Source organism: Apteryx rowi, unplaced genomic scaffold (genome assembly GCF_003343035.1).
Source record: "Apteryx rowi isolate R43461 unplaced genomic scaffold, aptRow1 scaffold_34, whole genome shotgun sequence".
In the NCBI taxonomy this organism is placed as follows: domain Eukaryota; kingdom Metazoa; phylum Chordata; class Aves; order Apterygiformes; family Apterygidae; genus Apteryx; species Apteryx rowi.
The window spans coordinates 500589-527302 of NW_020449863.1; the positions used below are offsets into that span (position 1 = coordinate 500589).

The window sequence follows — 26714 nt, forward strand, 5'->3', positions numbered from 1 at the left end:
AGAGAACGGGGAGGAGCACCTAACATTTGGGCCAACATGTCATGTGAACATACCCATACAATGAGTGAAGCTGCTCTGTTCTGTGTGCTACAATACCTAAGCTCAACAGAAACAACTGTGAAAGTAAAATCCTGGCTTTGCTGAAGATTGTAAGAGTCTTTCTATGCTATTTAATGAAATCTGAATTTTATCTCTAGCTGTCTTATTTTGTCATTTTTAAGCTATATTTGTGCCCCTTGATATCTTATAAAGTAATGTAAAAATGAAATAGCTATCAAATCAGTGGCATGTACTTTCTGGTTTAATATGACGTTTCTTTCTTTTTATCCCTAGAGAGCAAATCAAAAGGCCTCCAGTGGGTGATAGATACAACCATTGCGTATCCCAAAGGTGAACCTATAGACATTCAAACTTGGATTCTTGGCTACCGACAACCAACAGTTACACATGTACATTACAGGTAGGAAACATACCTTTTATTCTTGTATCAAACTAAAGAATCAAAAAATGTGTTCAGAATTATTCAAGGCGTTTTAGGATATACTTTACTTTGTGTCTTATACAGCTAGGCAACTCATTTAAACACAGCTTTCTTCTGAAAAGTTCAATGACAGTTTTATATTTTAGCACATTTACATTTTTGACTAATGTCTCATGGTTGACCATAGGTATGGGGAATATTTGATGACTAGGTCATCTTTTCCACTTACTTGCATACTTTCCTAAAGCACCTGGTACTAACCACTATCAAAGCAAATATAACAGAATCCAATTGCTGATGTTTCATAAGAATGTAATACTTAAAATGATATATTTGGCTTACTGGTATATGAAAGAGTCTGAGTGCATATCATGAAACAACTAGCAACCCAAACACTAGCTGTCCTCATTAGAAATACAAGTAATACCACAGAGCGCATCCTGGTGATGAAAGGAAGATGCTTGTCCCTCAGAGCTCTCTGAACTCAGTGTATTACTTTTTAAAATTTACCCTGCAGTCTAGTTTCATAAACTTTTTGCTTTTGATCCATTTATAGCTTGAACCTTTGTGGAAGAGAAATAGTTTGGTATCCTATTACAGACAGCAGCAAGATAATCTTCTCTCGAAAGAGTTAAAATCTGGTAACTAGAAGTCAGTCCAACTCCTGCTTTCATGAGATTGGTCAATTTGTATCTAGGGAAGCTGTATCTGAACATAACTATCAGAAATTTATAATATAGGCAAAGTACTGTTGTTGGGTTTTTTTCCTCCAGTCTAGGAATTTTTTTTTTTTCTTCAAGCAAGTGTCTATAACTGATTACCACTTATAATATGCTGCAGCAAGTGATGTGAAAGCTGAGGCTATGGAGGGAAATAAAACTGAAGGGTTGTGTGGTGTTTTGTGGGTTGTTTTTTTTTTTTTCTCTTGTTGTGTTTGCTTTTGACTTGCTGTTAATTGCAAGTCTGAGTTCTCCAGGAATGTTTTAACACTCTTCCTATGCCAAATAAGCTGATCATAATTTTATCCCAAAATTGCATTAGTTTGTCTGAATTAATGTTTTGCTCATTGGGGAGCCTCTGAATTTTTACAATATGCTTTCAGATATCCTTGTGTGGATCCCGGAATTGTAGTTTAACCATGAATGACCTTTCCCAACATCAATACTGTGTCAGTGTTGCATGATGCAGAATATAGGCTGCTGACTGGAGATCCTTTCCACAGCCGTGTTTAAATCTGTCCCTGCTTTTTATAGAAATCTGTCTTTTTCAAGTATTTCAAACATACTTGCACCCTAATTTACATAAGATGTCATTGTATCTGTTGTGCTTTATTCAGGTCACCTTACTATTCTCTCAGGTCTCTGGGATAGCTGCAAGTTGAATGTATTTAGAATTTTACTAAAAAGTTTTTCCAAAAATACTTACTTAAAAAAATTACTTTATTAAGATGAATTAACTTCTTGCTTCTAAATGCATAAATTTAAAACATAATATTGAGCATAAAGATGATGCAACCCTCCTTGCATTGAACTTGAATGTTACAATACTTGTAGTACTAAATTTTTGAAAATGATTAGAAATTATGTGTCTTGGCGTGTGTGTGTGTCTGTGTGTGTATGTTTTTCCAGGGGGTCTAAATCACTGGAGGGTATCAGAGGATAAAGGCAGGTCTCTTAGTTTGATTTCCAGGCTTGATATAATACCTCTGAAATGCAAACTGAAGGTCTTGGTTTTAACTGGTGCTCTGGCTAACTTTCCCTATCGGGTAATTCTTGAATGGGAATGTCAAGTTTATGTGTGTGTCCTGTGGATCATGAGAGCTGCAGTTCGATCCAAGGCGGCAGTCCTTTAAGACTCCTCCGATGGAGCGCCCTGGCTCTGCCAGCGGGCAGCGCTGGCGGATGCATGAGGAAGCAACCTGGGAACCATCCCTCTGCAAGCCACACGCGGGGGCTGCAACATTTAGGGAGCAGGTGCTGCATCTGGATCACGGTGTTTTAGTAGACACCGATGGACGCGGCCTTCATGAACTTGTCTAATACCATTTTTAACCTGCTTACGCTTTTGGCTTCTGTGAAGCTCCATGGCACTTGCAAAGTATGGTCGCTCTTGAGGGTGGCAGCAGGGAAAACTTCCTTTTGTTTGTCTTCAGCTTTCCACTTGATGACTGCATTGGGAGCTCCCTATTCCCTGTGTCCTGACGATAACGAGTAAATCGTCCCTCAGTCGCTCTCCTTGTACGACCCATGATTTTATAGATCTTCCTCATGTCCCACCTTAGCTGTCCCCCTTCCAACCTGAGGGGTCTTAGTGTGTTCAGTGTCCCCTTATGCAGAAGCGTCCCTGCATTGCTGGTTGCCTCGTCCCTTTTGCCTGCTTCTGCTCTAACTCGTCTGTGAGATGACCGACGTCTTGCACTCCCCACAGTGATGTCAGGATCGCTTACCAGAATAATATTAGCTAACCTTGGAGCCCCCGGCTGGGTGTGCGTAGCTACTGGTGCTTTTTCCTTTCCCTGCCTCAGTGATAGTTGCCTTGTGTTTACTGGTACTTATTTACACCTGCAACTACTGTCGTGTCCTTCTGCAACTCTCCTCTGCTTTAGCTTTGAATGTCCAGAATAATTTTATACTAGAAAACTGTCATGTCATTTTTCTTCTTTTTTCAGATTTAGCATATCATTTAGCTGTGATATACTAAGACCTTTTAATGTACCTGTGATCAGACTGCAGTGTGTTGGAATGCATACAGTGAATTTTCACCTTCAGTGTTCTTGATAATCAAATTATAATGTATAAAGGATAGTTGAACACTCAGATTTATTTTTAGTTATTTTTCATGCTGCTTTAAAAATATTTGTTTACGTAAAGGATATATTTATCCATGGCAGCATTAACGGAGAGCAACTGAACTGTGTGCGTATATGAATTTATTTACACTGTATCATCTTTGTCTGTTGCTTATATAGAAATATTCCTACTAGATTCCATTTTGGGCATAACAGTAACTGATTATTTCCTCTCTTGCAAATCACCTGGCTTTATTCTTTTTTTTTGGGGGGGGGGAGGGAGGTTGCTTTGTTTGTTTGTTTGTTTTTTAATGACTGCTGTATTTCTTAAGAATGTTGTATGTGAATCAAACCATTGGCAGAGAGCTGACCAGGCCTGTGCTGCGTTAAGTCCCGAGCTGTCCCTGTTAAAGATTAGTGCACTTCTTTACTTCTGAAACAAACTCAGGTAGCAAGGGAAAACCTCAGGTAAAACGTGCTCCATCTTTTCATAGAACGAGTAAAAAGATGGAAGTATGAGAAGTGTTTGTTTTTCTGTGTTTAACGCAGAACATGTGCTCTGAAATTTTTGTGAAAAGTATTTTGATCAATTCCAAATTGTTTTTTCCCTCTTTCCTTCATTTAGTGCAATAAAATGAACTAGGGTGACTGTTATCAAAGTTTTATTTCTGATTGTAGGTTTTCAAAACTTCCTAATTGTCTGAAAGGCCAAAGAAGAGGGGGAGGATTTTAATGCTGTAGAAAGAGATTTGCATAGCAACACATGAGTAAATTTTCACACTTCTGTGTGGAAGAGGAGGGTGCTCAAGTGATTAAAGCTCCTATCAGATGTGTTTCAGGGTTTCCCTCTAGCATGCAAGTCTCTCTCAAAGCAGCGAGCCTTCTAAAGATACTTAGAGAAATGTTGATAACAGCCACTGTAAAAAATGTGTTCTGGTTTGGTCTTTGTTCCTGAGCTATTCTAAACTGCAAAGTTTGAGGGCAAAAGGGCTGATGCTGGTGGTATCCCAATATTTCACTGGCCCTTTGCACTTGCATGTATTTGTCATGTATTACAATTTATTTTAAGAAAATAAAATATTTGCAAAGTCAAGTCCTCAGAAATGGGAATGTGCCAGAATTAGGGCTGTACCTGTAGGTGAGGGTATACTTAAATTGCATGAGTGAATACAACTACTTTGTTCCCAAACTACTGTGCCTCCAACAATAAAACAAATGAACTCTGCTTTCTCTTCTTGTTCAGTGTATTGCCCTGCATGTGCCTTACTTCTCCCTGTTCTAGTGCTGCATTAAATAGGAGAATTGTTACTTTTTTTTTATGTATACTTTTTCTGTGCAACCAGCATGTTAGTTAATGTATCTTCACCATATTTATTCCAGAGAAGATAGTAATGCAGCAGCCACTCTAAGGAAGGCAGACTTGAGCATACTTGAAGGCCAAAAGTATCTACAAGTTCAGATGCTGAGTTTGAGATGTGTGGTGCCTGATTTTATTCAGAGCACTTTGGACATTACAAGCATTATCTCATACTAAGTACAGTTGGGCCCAACATTTCATCAAAGTTGCTTAGTGGATTCACAGCTCTAGCATCTCCCTTTTTTTTTTTTTTTTTTTTTGAACGTTTTGGGAGATAAAATATATTTTAAGGGATTTTAAGTAGCTGGGGAGAGAAAAAGTTCTGTGTGGGTCTGAAGTAGTGGAATGGCAATGCTTAACTATATAGTGTAGGCTTTCTAACTGAGTTAGTGGATTAAATAATTGGTAGAAGTAACGGCACCCTACGTTCAGCTCCAGGTTCTCAACAGGAGTGTGTTCTAGCACAGTAGGTGGTTCCCATCTACCACTGTTTGTGCTGAGGCATATCCAAAATACCATTTAAAAAAAAAAAAAAGTCCATTTGGGGAAGAAAAAAACAAAACCCAGAAACCTAAATTTCTAGATAGATGCAACTTCTGCTGTGTGAAAGGAGAACAGGAATTTAAATGTGCTTTCTTCTGTTTAGAATAGTGGAGAGCCAGGAAACGTTGCTTTTTTGTGCTGCTAGAGTACATCGCTTTCGGTGCTAATGGAACTGAAGCAGACTGAGAAATTACGGCCTGTTCTTTTGTTATGGCCAGTCAGTCCATCCTTTCTGCCAGTCCCATTAGTCACAACCTGTCTCCTCCTCCCTAACCCTCTTTCAAATCCAGTGTTTTCCTTTCTCGTAGCTGGTCTTTTTACCTCAAGATTATTTCTTTTTCATCCTGTTTAGGGGTCAACAAAAGGAGCGTTGAGGACACAGCAACCAGCCTATTCTGTCTGTTTTAGGTAGAGGAAAATTGCAGGGGAAGTTCAGTTTAACCCTGTAGTCTTTGGTTGCATGTTCCACTCTGATAGATGAGTTTGAAGCTTGCTTTCCAAACTTCGAGTTTCTGTACAAATTATATGTTTTTCAGAAGCTTATAACTCGGCTGAGTGGTGGCCTGATTTTTCTCAAGATATCAAAAGAAACTTCCCCCACAAAAAGGACAGTTGCCAAATTTCAGATCCTTCAAAACACAAAGGTGTCAGAACTTACTTTAACTACTGCATACGTTTCTGACCCCGACAAACTTTTCTCAGAACTCATTAGAAAGCACTGAAACTTTGCTATCTGAAACTTAAAAATAAGGAAAATCTCCAGTTAATCAAACTGTTTTGGTGGGTGGGTGTGGGTGTGTTTTTTCTGGTGCTTTGTGCTTAAAAAAAAAACCAACAACAAAATCTGCCTTTTAATAAGCTTTTGGAAAGGCTTGCTGTCGCCTCTTCTCAGCATGGCGTGGCTTTATGCTTGGGTCATCTTATGTGATGTGCATTGAATATAAACCCAGACCCACTACAGTTATACTCAGTAGAAATAAGTTGAGTGGCTTGATGTTTGCGTAAAGGGACAGCGTACTGGCAGCTATTCTCACCTCCCACTGTTTAGCCTCACTGAGTTGGGTTTTGTCTTTTGGGATATTTTTTTCTTTCTACACTAGTCACTTCTTTAGTCTAACTAGTTTGGCATTTCTCAGCTGGTCTTTGAGTTTCTCTAATAGTAAAATTTCCTCATTTCTTTTGTCAAAATCAAAGAGCTTCAAATTGAAAAAAGTGGATGTCAGGTTTCTTTGACAGTTTCCAATCGATCAAGAGTGGATTTTTTTTTTTGCGTTAGCTTCCTACTGAGCCGTGCCCTTGTATGACTATATCCCACATTTGCACTGTGTAACAGGGAGGGTGATATAGTGGCTCCTGAGTCAGAGCCAGCCGTGCTCACCTCCCAAACGGAAAGGGTATTGCTGCATTTATGCTGCATGAAAGTAGCACTTTATCTCAAGCTAACTCAGCTGCCCTTGTGCCATAATGCAGATGAGTGCTATGTCACCCGTTCTAATTGTGCCAGTTGTACTATGCTGCACCTGTCGAAACAAGCTTTCAGTTACTGAGGAAGCTTTTTTCTTTTTTTCTGTTTACATGAATGCAGATTTATTAAAAATAAGACTAGATTCTTAGCTATAAATAAATGCGATACATTGTTGGTTGCTGAATGAGCTTTGCAGAAATGCCTATGAAGGGCATCTAGTTTGGCAATATATTTTAATGTGTTTTTTGTTTTGTTTTTTGGTGTGCATTTTTTTATTTTCTTGTTTTTAGCAAATAACTGGCTTCTGGTCATGTTTGAGATCTAGCAACATCCTCCATTATACAGAGTTTTATTTGCTGTTTCAACTACTTTTTAAATAGATTATGATTTCAAAAGAGTAGGAAGTAATATAGAAGCCCTAATTCAGGATAGGACATATGATGAAAGGCAATTAGTACTTAGGGGTGGAATCTATGATCTTTAATATAGAATTAAAGGTTGTTTCTCCAAAAAGGACCCTTTAAAGGAGATCACATATTTCTGAAAATACCATGCTTCTGAAAATTATTTGGTAGCTTCTGAGAATAACAAAATCCAGAGGAGGAGTTCCTTATCTTGAGATAACTGGAATGTATCATTTAAATTGGTGTGAAATTGTAGATTTTAAGGAAACTGTCCTCGTTCTCTTCCTGTTTTTTTTTCCCCTTCTTTCCACGTATACTTCTGCAGAGGTGTCCTAATTAAGTGTTTTTCCATAAAACTCCTTTGGCTCTTTCATTCTTTTTACATGTAAAAATATGACATAGAACCATGTTAGTTGTTTTAGGTGTGGTTTGCAGCCTTCATATAATTACTGGTTCACACAAATATTGCTGACGTACTAGTGACAAAATTGTCAGTACAAAGTGGGTTTCCATTTTCTCTTCGATTTTATTCTTTTCTCTGTAATTGAAAGAAAACCCCAGGACATCTGAAGGGTATGGATGGTTGTAGTGCCTGTGAACATACTTCTGAAGACTGTGTTCTTCAAAATGTCGGACAGCCACCTTTAAGATTTACGTTCTTGTTGGGTTACATGAGAGCAAATAATTTCGGATGTGAGGAACACAAGAATTCAAATTAAACTGGCTTAAAAATAATCCTGTGCTTCTTGATGATGTATTGTTTTCTCCCATACCAAAGGATATGGAAGAACGTCGCAGGAGTCCTTGCTTTGGGTCCATTGCGCATGCTGCGGCACATGCTCTCATCCCAAGTTTGACGTGCAGCACAGTCAAATGGAGCAGGCACTTAAGGAGTTGGTTTTCTCTGTAAAACTGTGTTGTTCACTGTTTCATCTTTAATCTGAGAAATATTCTGAAAACTTTATGGAAAAAAAATGTGCCTAAGCTGAAGTGAACATCTTTCCAGACTTACAGTATGAAGTGGAACTAAAACAACTTTCTTCAGTTCCTGTTTTATGGGTAAAAAAAAGTATCGATATAGGCGTGTCTGTGTATGTGTATATACCTTTATATATATATTGAGAGAGAGAGATAAGACATTTTTATCGTAATCTTCATCATGGATATGGTTGCTGAGTTGTTAATAGTGCAGCAGCTCTCAGCCTTTGTTTTGGATTGCTTGGATAGAGAGTTTTGTAACTTTAGACTTTCTCAGATGCCACCCTGGACCTAATCTTCTTGATGAGGGTACTCTTTGAAAACARATCCTCAAGGAGCCATCTGATGGGCGGAGAATGATGATAGTGGCAATGTGTTCGGTATAAATACAGGGCTTTTTAGCTTCACCTCATCTGGTACAGAAAGGGCTTATTCCAGAGTGCAAGGGATTTTTTTAGACATTTTATCTCTAATTTAGCTCAGTTACTAATGTGAAATTCAACTAGTAAGAATGTAACTCTGTATAATCTGAAAATATGTTTGAAAATGCTTCTAAATACACTAGCACTTGCCATTAAGAAATGATGACAGCCAGCATAGCATTATTGGGACATCAGTTGTTTTCCACTCGCAGTAAGTTTCATTCAAAATGGGTGTGACTGTGATTGATTCTTAAACTTTTAAGAAGTAGACTTCATATAATATATTGATTCATACAAGAATGTGGATGGCTGCAGGCAGGAAATGGATGCACTGCAATCCATTAGGCGCTCGCAACATTACTGTCACTTACGCTACTTTGCTACCCCATTAAATTGCCACCTCATAAGTAGTTTCTCATGAGTATCTTGTTAGCTCTTCTCATAATGTTTTCATATTAGTCGGTACGTTCTTGGGAAAAAATACCAAGCTTAATTGGGTTACTGAGCTGTAGAGCTATTAGGTAACTGAGAAGTGAAGGTGGAGGTGAAGAATATCTGCAGCTTATGATGGGAAGCGCGTGTGAAGTCAGGTAATGCTGGACTTCTGTACTAAGCCCCCACGCATACTTCTCGCAATTCTGAGCCATTGTCAAGCTTGCATAAGCAAGCATCTGCCTTTCAAAAATACACTGTGAAACACAATATTCAGTTGTGTCCTTTTGTCTCTTACACCAGCTAGGTAGAAGAGAGTTAAAATAGTGCTTGGGAACTTGGTTGCATGTGGGGGCAGAGAGTCCTTTTTAATGTTATACCCTCAAAGATGGATCCTGCTTTGTGGGTTGAATGTTTGTTTTGTTTGTTTTTTACTTGAGTGTTTATCGTTCCATTTCAATCTGCCTTATGGCATCTGGGCTCCAAGATAATATAGTGCTATATTACCTCTTTTGTTATTTGCTTAATAAATGAGGCAAGGGTTTGAGCTATTTACTGGATCACAAACTATTTTATAACCTTTCTTTTTGGCCAAAGACTCTTTTCTTCAAACTGTAGTTTAGCTAAGACGATAGTTGCTAATTTCTGTTTATTGAGAATGTCTTTACTATAGTACGGAGAACGCCACAACCTGATAATGATGTAGGTAGGGTTGCTACAAAGACTCCTAAAGAATTATTCTAGTTATGTTGTATGTCCTAGTTGGTAAGTAAGATTGTTCATCTTATACTGAAGTTAACTCTGTATCTTGAAGCACCATTATTTTTAATTCATCCACTAGAGCAATGTTTTGCTTCTTCTCTTCCACTTGCAGCTCATTTTTTCCATGTGTAGGATTTTCCAGCTCTTCTACCTACCTACATTGATCCAGTGCTAAAGATGGACAGTGTCTTTCTGTGTGCGCCACAGTAAAGGCGTGTGCCAGTTTACCCCTCCATGAAAGAGGGACAAGCTGTGCTGTACTTGCTATAGAGTGGCATACGCATGTGTACGTTTCATTTGTTACTGAAAAGCAGGCTCGTGCTGCGAAAGGTATTGCAGAGGAGGTGGCTGATGTTGGGAATGTTGGCTTTGTGCCAGAGGTTGGGGGAAGGAGAAATCAAATGATAATTTGAGTGAACGGTTGAATGTCTTATCTGAAACTAGTTTAAAAAAAAAAAGGGGGGGGGGAGACTCCTTTAATGCTGGAAGAAACGAGGCAGTGAATTTTGTGTCTGGAAGATTTCTTGTTGGTTTTGCCACAGCTCAAAGCCGTTGGGCAGAGGAGGCAGAAGAGGAACTGTGAAAGGGGGAGATGTGAATGACCTAGCAACAAAACATTGCATTCTTCAGGAGCGTCCCCTTTTTTCTGTAGTCTGTTGTTCCCTTATCTGTTCAGACACTTTCATGCAGTTGTGCTGTTACCTCAAATTCTTTTCAGTATAATCAGTCAAGCCTGTGTTTAAATAGAAATGAAAAATCCACTAATGAATATAGAGGCGTAGCACAGATGACAGGTTAAATGAGAGCTCAACTGAAAAGAGAAACCTACAGTCCATGTCTTACATTTTGGGGTATGTATTTTTCAGGCTAGCCTGATGCACAAATCTCTTCTGCGCTGGCCTCCCAATAAACCCAACAGAGAGGTCTGAAAGAAGTCAAGAGGCACTAAGAGTCTACTGAGGAGATTTTTATAGTTATGACTTTTTTCTTTTTTTTCTCTTTTTAATCCTTTGAGATATAGGGGTTTGTTTTTTAGGGTGGTGGTGGTATTTCGGAGTGGAGGGAGAGGGTTTCTGCCTGTATGTTAATGAATTCTTCCCTGGACATCTGTATTTTTCTAAACAGATCCATTGTTCAATGTAGAAGTACAAAAATGTTGGTAGTTCTTCCCTTAGCTTTTAAAGATAAAGCAGTAACATTTAAAGATATAGCAGTAATATTTGAGTACACTTACACATGCTGTCAATTTTCAATGTAAAATCTACCCAAGACATTTCAAAGATGACAGCTTCCTCTGAAAAGCATGGAGGACTTGTTTGCTGGTGTACAGAAGACCTATTGGCACTTAGTGGTGGTATTACATACCTTCTGCCTACTGAAGAACTATTTCTTCAAAACTGTGGATGAGCCTTCAGTCTTTATTTCTTTTGGTTTTGGTTTGCATTTCTAAGGATAGTAATAGTGTGGTATTCTTTTATTTAAAAAAAGTGGGAGGGGGGAGCCATACACAGCTTCTGTGTATGGTTTCTGTGTAGCACTGCATTTGATAGAAGCCCATAAATGCCTACATCTTCATGCATCTGACTGGTAACCTAGAATATTCTGATTTTGTATCATTAATACTTATGTGATCTGTGAATCAGGGAGAATGAACCATGCAGTTAGAGCAAAAGTCTGCTATAAATCTATATTTTTGTGGTGATCTGGGGTAAAGGGGGAATCTTTTTTTTTTTTTTTTTTTTTTTTTTTTTTTTTTAAACATACAGAATGCATTTCCTAGATTTAATTATGTTTGTTTCTCTGGTAGGATTTTTCCAATCAAAGATGTACCTGCAGAGCCTGAAGCACTTACGCACTGGCTATATCAACGGTTCATTGAAAAGGAAGATCTCCTGACGCATTTCTATGAAACAGGTAGGATGTTATCTAGCAAAGAGAATTGTGTGATGATGTCTTTTTCTTACAGGGATCTCCAAATGATTTAAGAATATGTAATTATTCTTCGCACGTATGCAATAGTTGTGGTTATTCACACTTAATATATGGCAAAAGAACGCATGATAAGAAATGATCTAGAGAAGATAGATTGCCAGGTCACATCAGACTAGGATGGTGTTTGGAAGTTGGCACATTCAAAACTGAGATAAGCAAATCTTATTTAAAAATAAGATGATTCAACTGTGAAACTGGTGTTAACAGCTGTTACAGGATTTCATTGAGTAATTTATCAAGATTCAAAAAGGCAGTGAACACTTACATGCATAATAAAAGTATTCAGAGTTAAGGCTAATAAATTTGGGGAGGGATATAAAACCTTCAGTGGTTAAAAATGAGCAGGCCCTTAACTAAAAGGGATTAAACAAGGCTTAAATGAGACAGGCTAGTCTGTCTCCTTAGTGTTGCCATTTGACCTGTTCTTCTGGCACTTGTACTATTGGAGAAAACTGACCTAAGCAGCCTGTAGGTCTAGTCCAAAATGGTAGAGCTTCCCTCCTACCCCTGTTAAGCTGAACAGACAGATGTTATGATTGGAAGGCTCTGTAAGAATTATATAGTATGAAGTCCTTCAAGGCTTGATCTGCAGCCCTGTGCTGAGTACTGGCCTCCTTGCTGTGAGATACTGTGGATCACTTCTGTCATAAAACACTTTCAATAGTAATGCATTAGAAAGATCTAAATAAATTAAGGGCATTAATACAATTACTRAAGGGAAACCAGCAAATAACATGTCACAGAATCACAGAATGGTTGAGGCTGGAAGGGACCTCTGGAGATCATCTAGTCYAACCTCCCCCTGTTCAAGCAGACTCACCTAGAGCATGTTGCCCAGGACTGTGTCCAGATGGCTTTTGAATATCTCCAAGCATGGAGACTCCAAGAACTCTCTGGGCAACCCATTTCAGTGCTCTGTCACCCTCACAGTAAAGAGGTTTTTCCTCATGTTCAAACGAACTTCCTGTGTTTCAGTTTGTGCCCATTGCCTTTTGTCCTATCGCTGGGCACCACTGAGAAGTGTCTGTCCCCATCCTCCTCACACCCTCCCTTCAGATATTTGTATACATTGATAAGATCCCCCCCTGCTCAGTCTTCTCTTCTGCAGGCTGAAAAGTCCCAGCTCTCTCAGCCTTTCCTCGTAGGAGAGATGCTCCAGTCCCTTCATCATCTTAGTAGCCCTTCACTGGACTCACTTCAGTAGCTCCCTGTCTCTCTTGTCCAGGGGAGCCCAGCACCGGACCCAGCACTCCAGATGTGGCCTCACCAGGGCTGAGTAGAGGGGGAGGACACCTCCCTCGACCTGCTGGCAATACTCTGCCTAATGCAGCCCAGGATACCATTGGCCTTCTTGGCCGCAAGGGCACATTGCTGGCTCATGGTCAACTTGTTGTCCACCAGGAGCCCCAGGTCCTCTGCAGAGCTGCTTTCCAGCAGGTYGGTCCCCAGCCTGTCCTGGTGCCTGGGGTTATTCCTCCCTAGGTGCAGGACTCTGCAGTTCCCTTTGTTGAACTTCATGATGTGATTTAAAATATCCAAGTTGGAAACTTGTTTCCGCAAGGCTCTCTTCTTTTTTCCATCCAGTTGATACTGAATTTTATCACCTGTCCTCCAGCAGTTGTGTGTGTTATGCAGAATACAAAACAGAAAAACTCATCATAATAAACAAGAACGATAAAATCCACAGAGATTAAATTTTGTGTTTTATTTGGACATACATGGAAGTAAATTTATCAAACCTAGACTGAATAGGAAGACGCCAGATGAAATAATRTAGCTTGTATCTGAAGAAAAATAATCCTCCCTTTTAAACAATTGTGATGCTTGCTAATAAACAACCACTCAGTCTGCTGAATCAACTGAGTTTAATATTCCAGAGTGACTGTGTTAAACAAGAATGCTACTTCTGCTAGATGATTTATTGCAAATACTGTTTTAATACAGTTTTGAGTGCTTAATTGTCAGTTGTCATTCTTAAAAAGATTAGTAGAATTCTTTAGCAACCCAGAGCTGTACTATACTTTATGGATGTCATTCAGACGTTATTGATGACAAAAGTCAGACCCCGCTGTATAAATTGCATCAGAATGTATGTATTGGACTTTATTAGACAAATAACTGACTACATTTGTAGTTTAAATAAAATCACAACAGGATCCAGGGAATTCTTGTTATTGGGACATAGTGTTTTACAGATAGCGTCAAAATAAAATGGTCATACCCAAAAAACCTAACCAGACTAGAATTTCAAAGAGTATAATGAGTATAATCAGATTTATTCCTTGAAATGCGCTTCCAAAATAGGATAATTAATTATAATTTGCTAGCGTACTAAGCATGAACTAATAAGGCATGTTAATGTAGATGCTATGACAAAGGTCCTTATTAGGCATAAATTAGCATATTTTAAAGTTACTACAATTTATGCTAGTTGAGAATCTGCTCTCCTTGCTTTTACTGTCATGGCTTACCGCAGAAGTGTTGTTACCATTCCCTGAACACCTCCCTAGTCCTGAAGCCTAATGTGAAGGGAATCACAGAAGCTTGTGGAAGAGCTCGCTCTTTATTGACACCTTACACTGTCTCAAGTTGGTGTGTTTTTAAGACTTATGATTGTTTCAGCATTTCGACTTTTTTAATACGTGTTGCCTAGGAACTTGTCTCAGTTCATAAAGCTTACTTCAGATAGCAATTTCCTGTATGACATTAAAACAGCTTTATCCAGTGAACTATTCTTTTTTTGTTTTAAGCTGGAGTAATATATTTAATGCTTAACTCTTAAAAACAATTTTTTTTATTGATAATATCATTGGAAGGAATACATTCTTTTAGTGTATTTTTTATTTGGAAAGAGGAAAAAAATAAACCTAAAAATAGCTTTTTCTTTTTTCCTGAATTCCTAAGTGTTAAGGGCCTTAATGGATCTGGAGAAAACCTAGAGTATCAGACGTCTTTTTCAAAAAAAAAAAAAAAAAAAAACTGCCTGAAATTTGAATAGGAAACTTATCCCGTCCTTTCTTACAGGTGCATTTTAACACGTTTCACTTACAAAATTAAAACTGCTTACAGTTAATATCTGTAGATTGGAGCAGCACAGAGACTCCTATTTTAGCAGTTAATGGAAAACTTTTATTGACAAATATGATTTCTCTGAAATCTGAAGTCTTGAGCAGAATAACCTTGAAGACTGCAGTAGCACAAAGGGGGTTAAATTTAATAGGAAAAAAGCTCTTGGAGGCTAATTAAAAAAAAAAAAAAAAGCCCTATAAACTAGGAGCTTATCAGTTGGAAGTGAGTAATTGTACCCTGAAGTCCTCATGTTCCTTGTTCACTCTGATCATAAGCAGCTGGAGGGATGTAAGCAAAAGAGTGAGCAGTGTCATCCTACAGGGCACCAGGAGAGCGTTTGCACTAGTGATAGCAAAACACTCGTGCCATCGTACCAAGTCTGCGACCTCATCTGGGAATTCTGACTACAGATCTGTCATCTGTGTTCAAGAAACACAAACTGAGCCTGGAACAGGGCAGGTGATAGGTGCAAAGACGACTGAGGGAAAGAAAGTTGTTTCTGTGAAGGGCACCTTAAAGTGCTTGGCTCGTCTCATCTAGCGAAATGAAGGACTGCTTTCTCTGGAGATGCAACTTAGCTTGGCAGGGGAGGAAGGGAGGAGAAAGTTGCTGTCAGTACTGAGGAGCAGAAGTTAGTTATTTAAACCAGAGGTCAGTGTTTGGTACAAAAAAAACCCCAACAAACAGGCTGTGGAAGAATAAATGTACCTTGCAGTGGGTGAATAGAAGATGACCCTCTGGATTATAGCATGCAGCAGAGTGACAATTACTGGTGAATAAATAGAGTGGCAAATCTGCCCATGTGTGAAAATATGCATCAGTGAGTGGAGGATGGGACTCATCAAGGTGTGTTTTGTTATTTTTTTTTTAATGGCATTCATACAGAAAGAAAAGCTTTGCCTTAAATGCTTGATTGCAATTCCGCCAGTGATTGCAAATGTGAAGCAGAAAGATAAGTTGCTGATAGTATCTAATTGCAAAAATTGTGTGGTTTCTAAGTTTCAAAATTTACGTTGCTATATCTTTACTCTGATCATTCATCTTTTGTTCTTATATGAGTATAGCTGTGACTCCATAGTATTATAGCAAGTAGATCTACATATCTAGTATTCTCAGAGGTTTTTATATGCACTGTTCAGGATTAACCAAAAAAAAAGATTCATATCTTCTAGGCTTTGTGCATCTCTAAATGTAATGCAAATTTTTTAATATGCTGATGTAAATATATGCAAATGCTTTGTTTATGATTATAAACTTCTGATGTATTCAGACATATTTAAACTACAGTGTTATAAGTCAGAAAAAGTCATATTGGGAAAAATGAATTTTTTTAGTCATGTCAGCCATCTCCTGCTCTTTCTCTCATAAACAGACATAAACAGATGTTTCAAAAAATCTTTCTAGAAAACTCTATGGGTAGCAAATTACAATGCTTCCTTAGTCTGTGCGATTGACTAGCCAATGAATGTTCACACAACATGGAAACTATTGTTTTTTTTAAAAAAGTGTGTGTATGTGTATGTATATACACTATATACATATGCACACATACAAATATATTCAGGAGGAACCCTGAGAGTGTATGTGTATTGCTTCTTTGCAATATATAAAACTGCTACCAACTAGCTATAAATCTTAATATGGTAACCATTGAATTTGATCTTATGAACATTACTGTAACTTTAAAAATACTGCAGAAAACTTAGTTGACAATTGGATCTCCATGCAAAGGTTGAATACAGTGAGGTTGGTTTTTAAAGAATGCTTGCAAGTTTATGCTTAGAGTTTAATTTTATATCCAAATGAAATGGAAACTGTGCCTGATACATAAAAAAAGTTTTCTTTATTTCTTGAAGATAACATACCACTGGAGATTATTTTGAAAATTTACAGCATAAGACAAGTAACCAGTTTCTTGTTTGTAGGTGCTGTTGTTGGTACAGGCAATCGTAGTAAAGAATAATACACTAAGCCTGTCAGTCCTGCTACACCAGCATTAAATGTGTTATTTTTTTTCTTTTTTAGGAGCATTTCCTCCGCTGCAGGGCCAAACAAAAGCTATTTCTCGGGAGATGACCCTCAGTAATTTGTGGCTAGTTGGCATACAATCACTTGCATTTTTGTCAGGCGGTATGTGGTACTGCATCTTCCAGTATTTTTATCATTGCCTATTTTAAAAGTTGAATGGGACCTGAGGACACAATGGGAATCCAGGCTCTTGCCAATGAATATCATGTTGTATGTGCAAATGTGAATATACAAGCGTAAAGGAAAATACTGGATGGACTCTTACCTCTCGTTGGGGAAATTTTAAACTCCACTAAAAGTGAAGATCAGTAACATAGTGACCTGATGATGTATTATTTTAAGAATTGTCTGTATTTTTAAAAGGTGTATACTCTCACCCACACTTAAGCAAATTCAGCATTTGGACAAAAGGTGCAATCATACAACCGCCATAGAAGAATGTCTGCAACAAGAAAACTATCACCACGAGTATTTCCTGGCATTGTAGTTAGAGCTCAGAAAATCCAGCAACGTGTCTCTTCAGTAGTCTGTACAACACTTGTGTGGTAGAGATTCCTCGTTTGCACAAACTCGTACTTTATTGCAACTCATTGTGCTGGAGTCAGTAAAGATGCTCTGCAGAGCTGGTGGTGGTATTGTTGCTACTACCCCGTCAGCAGTTGTTGTATTAGACACGCCGATCTAAAAACAGGACCCAAATAAGATCCAGTGTCAGATGGGTTTTGTGGGGAATCAGTGCTCAAAAAAGCATTGCAGTATCATAATGTGATTAAAAGTTATCCACATTTGATGAATCAGCCCATCCTTGCTGTGGTTTTACCATCAGCTGTCTGAATTCTGTGTGCTAACAGTATCTYATATTATGAGGGAACCTGGAAAATATAAAGTCACTTGGTTTATTTTCCCTTTTTGTGTTTAGAAGGCATCTCACTGATCATTATCATTTTGCAAAATGCACTTTTAAAGATGAAAATATAGTGAAGGAAAGATATACAGCTTAGAATGTAGGGGAAAGCTTTTATCTGTCACAAATTGGAAGCCAGAATGATTCTAGCTATTTCCGAAGGTCTGCTGGTGCTGCTGGTGATTTTTAGACACCTCTGTATTTTGTATACTGCAGTCTAACCAAGGTGACCTTTGAATGGTTTATGGAGGCCTTTTTCTCCCCTACTAGTTGCAGCTGTGCTAAATCTGCTTGTGGGAGAGTTTAAATAATTCAATGCCAGCAATCTTAATGTTTTGCTTAGGAAAAAAAAAGAAGAAAAGAAAGAAAAAGAAGAAAAACTATTTTCTTAAAAAGAAAAAATAGCATAAATGTGCGAAAAAGTATGGTAAATACTCTGAATAACTTCCTGGAGGGCAGTATTAAGTCTGCCACTGTGCTAAAATCATAATGGAAGAAGAATGAGTTGAATTTAAAGGCAAACTGGAACAGATGACATTTTCAGATGTAATGTATGATGCTTTTGAAAGGATGTCAGTGATGTATATTCTCACTCCTGGCAGGTCTGGTTGGCATCGTGCTTATCTGATTACACAAAGATTTGAGAGAGCTGTTCCTGAAAAAAATTAATCTCTCTAAATACAAGCAGGATAGTCAGAACTCAGCTGCGGCGTACTGCCTTTTATGTACTAATTTTACTGAGAGCAAAGCCAGCCCTCAGTAGTTTTGGCTCTGCTTTAGCAATATTGATCCTTCTCTCTCTTGTGCTACGTGAATCGCAAGGGGTGGTATACAGATACGAACCAGAGCCCATGTTCCCTTTGGAGGGGGGAAGAGCAGGGGGCATACCAAAATTTGAGGCAGTGCAGGTTTCCCTGGTTTAATGCCAAAATACCTAGTTAAATATGCCACAGCCCCCAAAGCAGTAGCTTTATCCTAAGGGAGCTCAGTGGGGGTGGCTGTAAAACGATGCATCATGGCAAGTCCCCCAAAATACCTCAGTGACTTACAGTACCACTGCAGCTGGAAGGCAAAGGACAGTGCTCGCCTCTAGCTTAACGTTTTGTGTAAGGTACTGTTTCTAAATCCCACCTCTTTACACCCAGGCRCAGCATGCCTCAATTCTAGTGTAAGGTAATATCCATTTAAAAAGAGGTGTGTACTGAAAAGAGAGGCAGTCTTGGGCGCATAACACTTTTCCTCATGCTTCTGTTAAACTACAGCTGAAAGAAAGAACGTATTTAATTTGCCACTTGACAGGAAGATGTGGGGGCAGCCCCGGGCCGTTACCACCTTCATGGGTCGGTCTGTCGAAGCGCCTCAGTACTTGGGCGCAAATGGACTCTCAAAACTGCCAGATGCAGGCGTCGGACCGACCGCGTTGTGCGGCCTCCGCCAGGTGGTTTGGTCAGGACCACAGAGACACCGTATTACTCCTGTTTGTATTTTGAGCTTGGACAGACTAGAGTGATATAAAAAGGGAAGTTTGTCTAAGCAGATTGCACAGTGGTAACTCACATCAGGAGGTTGTTCTTTATAAACCCACTAAACTCTGTGTAAGAGCATACTGGTTTTTTTCAAATTCAGTGTATATATATATWTTTTTTTTTCCAGTGGACTGCGGTCATAGCAAGTGTTCACATGCTGCCTAAGGAAATAGTAACGCGCAATAATGTTTCAGATGATCATTTGATTTATCTGGTTCCTGTTAACTTTCAGTTTGTTCCTTCGTTGTTCTTAACTATTGCAAGACACTTGTTTTCAAGCACTGATTGTAGTTTTGATAGAGTAAATAGTATTCGGTCACTTCTTTCCCGCCTGCACTGGAAAATGTGAAGGAAGCCTGATGCTATGTGTCTTTATGGCTGAATTGTTGTCGATGATGCTGGAGTGAAAACTGTTGTTAGGAAATCCAAAGTACCCAGGGCAGGACTCCCAGCATGAACTTGGATACGACTTCATGAAAGAGAATTAATTGGATAAAAGTTTTTTTGTTTGTTTGKTTGGTTGGTTTTTTAATTAAGAGAAGGACAAAATGTGTATAGGAAGTTCTGTACTGAATACCATGCTGGTCAAGACTGGAGCGTAGCAAGCTGGTTTGTAAAACACGAATTCCTGTCGGTTGCAGTTTGGTTATGCAGTAGGCTGGTGTTACAGCTGCCGTGAGCATCTTGTTAGAGCCGTCGATGGGTTTTCTGTTCGGAACAGTTCCAATGCACTTGATAGAAAATGATGTTATTGAGCCACGGTTGATCACAAAAAAGTTGCATAATTAATATACCTTTGAATTTAGGAGCAATACAACGGAGGAGTGCATAAAGAGATACAGGATGAAAAAAATTGCAGGAGAAGTTAACTGAAAGCTGTTGCACACACAGGTGAGAGCGTAGCAGTTCATTGTGAGAAAGGATGGTTCTCTGCCAGGGTTACACACACCCAACATTTGTAAGTTTGTGTTTAATTGTTCATAAATGAGTTGTTACAGTTGAAACAATGTAAGTCATAATAGTTTAGCACTGCTGCTCTTTGATTCCCATTTTGTGAAGAGTATTTGCCCATTCACCACGAACAGTGTTGTTTTTAGTTCCCTTTTTGTGTACGTGTTCCTTCCTTACCAATTCTCTCATATTTTATGCATGGTTCTGTCAAGTATTTCAGCAATGGTGTGTCTTACAGGAGGGATTATTTTTAAGTCATCAGATTTTGAGAAGCAAGATTTCCATTTATCTTGTTGCATTAAAAATATAACGACCACTGTGGTACTCTTGATTGTAAGCTTTTTTTGCAAACAATGTAATTGTTTTTCTTCTGTTTGACATTGCCATAAAGTGCTGTTAACCTTTTCACCTGTTTGTAGAAGATAATACAAAATACCGATCACTGTGTGTGACAGTGCTCAACTGCTCCACTTTGCCTTGACATAAAATTTTGGGACCAAAGGTACTTAAAAGTGGGATTCCCAAATCATGAGACTGGGGTTTGGTGCGTTCTTTGATAGCTGGCTGGAGATGTTGTACTGATCTGACACAATCACACAAAGTAATTATACATCTGGGGTACTGTATTGTTTGGAAATAATGGAGCCATATGAAATAAAAGGTTATTTTGCAAAATTGCATATTTGATAGTTTTTACACTTTTTGTTAACAATTGGAAGAGCAAAATTGAAACCATGCTCTGATTTGCAAAGTCTGCATACATTATGAACACTTCTGAGCAGCTTTATTTTTTCTGTGTAAAACTGTAGACTACCTGGCTGTGATACAAAAGACGTCTTTAAAAGGATTCTATGCATTTTAAAGTTAAACCTTTTTATTTTGTCATTGGATAATGAAATAATTATACACTGAACAACTGTCCTATTAGGAGTTGGTTCCTTTAAAATTATAGAATGGTGTTCATTTTGTATGATAAAAAATAATTTTCTTGATACCATTTATTTTACCTCCAATTTTTTCCTTCCCTCCTGTGTTACCTGCATTTTGTTGTGTATGATAAAAATGGATGCAGAAGCCTGTAGTGACTGTCAGTGATTTTGCAAAGGGCTGGTGATGTTTGGATTTACTATACTGAACTTATTTTGTTGGATTTTTTTTTTTAATCAAATCCTTTCAGCAACCAAGATGTCTTTCAGAAATGTAGACAGATATCAGAAGAAACATTTCTCTACAGAGATTAATAGGTGTTTTTTTTCCCCATTTTTTTTGTGTGGCAAAATAAAGTTGATTCTTTTTCAAGACTTCATGTGCTTCTAATCCTTAATAGCTGAGATGATTTTTTTCTTCTGAGGGTTTTATTTATTGTTCTTATATCTAATGATACACAGCACCTATTGTRCTTACCATAAACACAACAGATGGTAAAATAGCACTTCAGTTCACCATACAGCTTGAATGTTCATTTAAGTTATAGGTAAACGTTGCTTACAGAGCTCTCGGGCGGAAGACAGATGAGTGCGTGCGTGCCAGGCGTGGGAAGGGGAGGTCGGAGCGCCGAGGGCAGAGCAGCCCCGCAGGCCTCGCGCCAGCACCCGCCACAGGCGCTGCGGGGGCTCCGGCCGCCGCTTCCCGCAGCACCGGCTCCCCGCCGGCGTCCTGCGAGGCGAGGGCGCGGAAGGACCGGACCCCGGGCCCACGTCGGCCGCAGCCTGCCGCCCTCCTGGAAGCGGTGAATACGACCTCTGGGCAAGCAAGGCTGTAACCTGTGTGCGTGGGGGCGGGGGTTGCAGGGCACTCGGGTTTTAAACAACCTCGGCTGGGCAGAGCAGCAGAGGGCGAAACAGTGCCCTGCTCTGCGGCCCTGGAGTACCTCTCCTAACAGTAGCTCTTGTAGTAGTTCAGTGTTGCTTTTAGTTTTAACTACCCGTACAGAATACTGCAACATGTAGCAAAAAATGAACTGTTTGGAGCTTGGTAAGACATCCAGCGCAGCGGGCAGAGCAGCGCAAGGGTTGCGGTTATGTCTACCTCTGTTTCCCTCGTGCAGTGTTCTTCTGCGTGCGTGGGGGGGAGCAATCGAGGAGGGGGGAGGAAAAGTGGGAGGGAAACCTTGAACCTGAATCTCAGACACTGGTGGGAGAGCCAGTGCTGACCAGCCGTGTTGTCATGTTGAAGAAGCCATTGTTTTTAATTCCTGCCTAGTATGAAATGTTTGTTTAAAAAAAAAAAAAAATCCTTCCTGTTGGAAAGAAAAATGTATTTTTAAAAAGAAAAAAAAAAATCCCTCTTTCCACTATAAGAACGTCAGCTGTATGAGTTGTGACCGTATTGTGACATGCTGATCAGATAGAAATCAATAAATTTTTATCTCTCAGGTCTCCATCTTGTATTTGTACTTTTCTGGTAATTGCCAGTTTGTTGAAAGCATTCTGTGCCTTTCTAAAAATCATGAGTTTCAGCTGAGGCAGTAAATAAGAAAAAAAAAAAAGTATTAACATCATGTCACATCATGTGTACACTGTCCTGTGTACCAAGAAATGTCTCTTGCTGATTTAAAAAATTTACTGTGTGAAGTGTACTCAAGGTCCTATTAGAGGCTATTCCAGGGCCACAGGGGAATTCTGTTATTAGGTTCAATCCTAATTCAATCCAGTTCCAGGTGCGTAACTCCCTCTACTTCCCCCCTCTGACATCCGAGCCTGGTGTAAGTTTAGAATACTCTCCAGCAGCACACTTSGCCCATTTGGCGCGCACACGCCTGACTTTCTAGCTGACTGCAAATAGGCTGCTTCTAAAAGAAGTTGCAGACTAATGGTTATAGCTGTAAGAATGACGCTCCCAATGAACTGGGGGCAAATGAGGGTGAAAATGGGTGTCTGAGGCTCAGGCGCATTATGTGCTTTCATTTCTGTGCTCTCCAAGTAAAACAAGGTACCTCCTGCTTCTGCAGAACAGGCTTGCTTATTAATATCTCTCTATAGATAGAATCCATTAGTACTTAAATTCTCCTTAAATCCTTGAATTTTCTATGTGGAATAAGGAAATAGGTCTTTTATGGTTGGTTGTCCTTTCTAGTGTCAGTCTATTTTTGTACTGACTTAGCCAGTTGGTTTGATAAAGATTTCTTCATGAGACTGAAGAGTGATATATCTGGAACTTCAAAGACAGCTAGTGCTAACATCTGATGCAGTGGAATAAATACCGCTCAAATTTTTATTAAAAAAAAAAAAGCTAAGTTTTAAATTTTTTTGTAAATAACTTTATACGAGCATTAAAGACTGACAGGAATGGATAGGTTGATCCATGACTATTAAAGATGGCAGGGAGCTCACTGAATTGTGATATACAGATTTTTAACTTTACCTTGGAAAGCTGGAAAAGTTCCCAAAAAGTAGATATTGTGACAGCATCAAAAGGAAAAAGATAAAACTCTAGGTCAGTGCAATGAGTCAAGAATATGTTAACGTAAGTAATGTCAAAAAGCAACAGTGGCTTTGTTAAACAAAATTATAATATTAAGCTTGATGAGATGGCAAATTTGGCTGATCTTTGTATGACACAATATAGTTGAGGCCTTGTAGGGCATTTATCTGATTCTCAGGTGAGAATCTGATGGAGGAAAAAGTCAGTTTATGTTAAATTGCTTTTCAAGAGAATTTTTTCCATTTGCAGTTAATTATCTAGTAGAGCTCTCTGCAGATCTGTTCAATAATATGCAGTATTTTCATTGATGATATGAAATAAAATACAAATAAATAACAAAGTGGTAGAATGAAAAAAATGAGGACAAGTCATTGAGTAGTTCAAGTCACCTAGTCGGAGGTGTGCTTGACAGCACATCTCATTGCAGTAGGGCCAAAAGGAAGATCGTATATCTGGCAACAAGGAATAGCTAGAGGTTCTTTGAGAGAAATTATCGCAGAAGACAGGGACACTGAAAAGAATTGAGAGACTCTGGCAAACAGTGACTGAATATGTATTCCTCTTGTAATGTTATAAATGATAATGTAATAAACATAATGTTTGCCAAGTAGGAGAAGGCAGTAGTATTTCTGTCCATAGCCTTAGTGGAACCATACGTTGAATATTGACTCAAAATGGCTGGGCCAGATAGACACTTTTTTCCTCTTCTAAGCTAATCTTTCCGTCCCCCCGGCATCCTTGGCCCTAGGCATGGTGTGGCCATCAGGCTGGCTCAGTGCTGGAGCAGGCGCTGCCCAGCCGGTGCTTCTGGCCTGACGTGTGGATCAGGCTAGTCAGCAAGTATCCGAAGGGGAGAAACCCAGCTGTGGTAGATAGGGGCTCTCCCTCTGCACATCTGTTTTGAGGTACACAAGATTGTGAGGTTACGCATTCTTCTCCCCCCCACCCTCAAAAAAGAAAAAACCCAAAACAAAAAATACCTTCCTCTGGATGAGATAGTAACTTCACTGTATTGAAAATGGCAAATTTATAACTTGTAAAACAGAATTTATGGTTTAGGGTGTTTTTGCCACTGCTTTGACTAAATGCTCCCTAAATGCAGTGGATAAAAATAAAGGAACGTTTTACGTGCAGTGTGTTACGGGGCCTGCGCTCGACATCTTAGGCACAAAGAGGCTAGAGCTGAACCTCTCGGGATGTTCTTGCATCATTCATGTGGGGCTGTTTTCCAGGGAAGGTTCTTGGCTAAAACTGATGACATTTTATTGGAATAGTTTAATAGATTAGTGGCATCATCCTTAAAGCTAAGCTGTTAATTCCCTTGAGCCTGCAGTAATATTTACTGAAATAACACAGGCTGGATTAACTTCTGGAAAATTATTTTTCTCCCACTTCTGTTTATTTTAATGTTAACTATTGCTTCCTTTGTCGCTTTCCTGAGGTTTTAGCTAAGGGTTTTTTTTCTCCAGTCATTGCCTTACCATGATATTCAGGTATGGCATGTGTTTTATGTTTACACTATAGGTGTTATTTAACCTTTAGAACATGAAGGTGTTTTGCAGACTGCTCACTAAGTACTTGGAAGTGCATGGGGGGGCAGACTCCAAAGGCTGCCTCCAGCCCCTAGTGCCACGTTGGAGAAGCCACTCGCGCACGTTCAGTTGTGCTGAGAGGAGGATCTAGATCAAGATGCATTTTCAGTGTCACTCATTGAATAGACTTTTCTTTCAAGGCTGAAATTAAGTTGGACTAAAACACCAAAGAAACAGAAACTGCCCCCCCCCCCGCCCCAAGATTCAGAAAAGAACCAATTAAAGTTACAAGAGTAATCTGAAAAACCTCTTTCAGTGGAAGAATAAAGAAGTCTAGTCTGTTTAGTTTATCCAAAGGAAAGTAAAATACAGTTCTAGCATGTATGAGTACTCTCTAGGTGCCAAGTCATGAATCCTCGTCTGGAGGAACAGGTTTAAGACGTGGTGGCTTGGTGCAGAACGTGGCTGAGTTCAGAGTGAGCAAAGTTCACTCTTTACAAGAGAGCCCTCACTTGGGGTGTGATCAGTCCTCCATCCCTTTGGTCTTGAAATCAAAACTGTTAAATGTTTTACTACAGAGCTGAAATAGAAGTCAGTACTGTTTAGCCTAATTACTATGGGAGGTTGTGGCCTACATTATGCAGGTAATTAGAGTAGATAATTGTCATGATCCTCTCTGGCCTGAAAGTCTAGAGGACTTACAGTTTTATTAGTAGCCAGATCGCCAATTCTTTTTTAGGCTTTGACTTCCCAACACAAAATTTCTGCTCTGGGGCTTACAAAGACCTTGATCCTGCAAGAGAGAGCAACAAATAAAATAATTTTTAAGACTACCCAATAATTTTTACATTGGGAATAACTATTAAAATGGCTTCATTCATTATCTAGACATGTGTCATAGGAATTGCATAGTGAATCAGACTCCAGATCCAGGTCTGAACCATTACAGGTATTCTCTCGCCAAAAGCAGCCAGTACAAGCGCCTCAGGGAAAGTTGCAAGGATCCCTGGAGCGGACAAGCATGAAATAACTTGCCTACGTATAGGAATTTTCTTCCTAACCTTTCCATTAGAGGCTGCCTCGTGTCTGACGCACTGAAATTTATATCCCTGCTTTGTTTTCTCTTTATTTTGCCTCCTCAGTGCCTGTTGTGTTTTGAGCTCTTGGGGAGCTTAGTGAGTCCTGCAGGCTACTCGTAGGCATTTTCAAAAGTCTACTTTGTTTCAGAAAAGCCTCTTTAGTTCCAAATGTTCTGTCTTTGTTGCATTGGTTGTTCCTTCCCTCTTGCCTTATGAGAGAAGTTTAAAAAAAAAATCCCTGACTTAAGTTTTCTCTCTGCCTTTCCTAAGTTTATACAACTCTGTCAGGTCTGCTACGAGTGAGAGTTTCTCTGAACTAATCTAAATTAACTGTTTAAATTCCTGTTCTTCTTGTGGTGTGTTCATCACCTGTATCATAAGCCCCCTGTTCCTTCCGCTTTTTGTTATAACGTTCAGCGAATTGATTGTCCTATCAGTATAATTTATTTAATTACAGCTTGATGGGGAGGAAGTTAAATTTATTAATGGATTTACATTAGTGGTATCCTCACTCCAGTGAAATGTATATAAGTCAAATAGTAAATATGTCAGCAGATACAGCAAGAATCTACTGCCAA

General features: G+C 39.1%; 1 protein-coding gene across 2 annotated transcripts in view; it reads left to right on the forward strand.

The window, feature by feature from the left end:
* Positions 1-21401, forward strand: part of LPGAT1 (lysophosphatidylglycerol acyltransferase 1) — a 67810-nt gene extending 46409 nt beyond the window's left edge. Inside the window, exons 5-7 of one of the 2 annotated variants that reach the window (XM_026072354.1) lie at positions 334-460; positions 11440-11546; positions 16719-21401. In XM_026072354.1, coding sequence (XP_025928139.1) covers positions 334-460; positions 11440-11546; positions 16719-16870 — 386 coding nt within the window. In that variant the 3' untranslated portion in view covers positions 16871-21401. Of the gene's footprint in view, positions 1-333; positions 461-7816; positions 8060-11439; positions 11547-16718 lie in introns of those variants that run through there. The other variant, XM_026072355.1, reaches the window with a different exon arrangement.
* The last annotated feature ends 5313 nt before the right edge of the window (positions 21402-26714 follow it).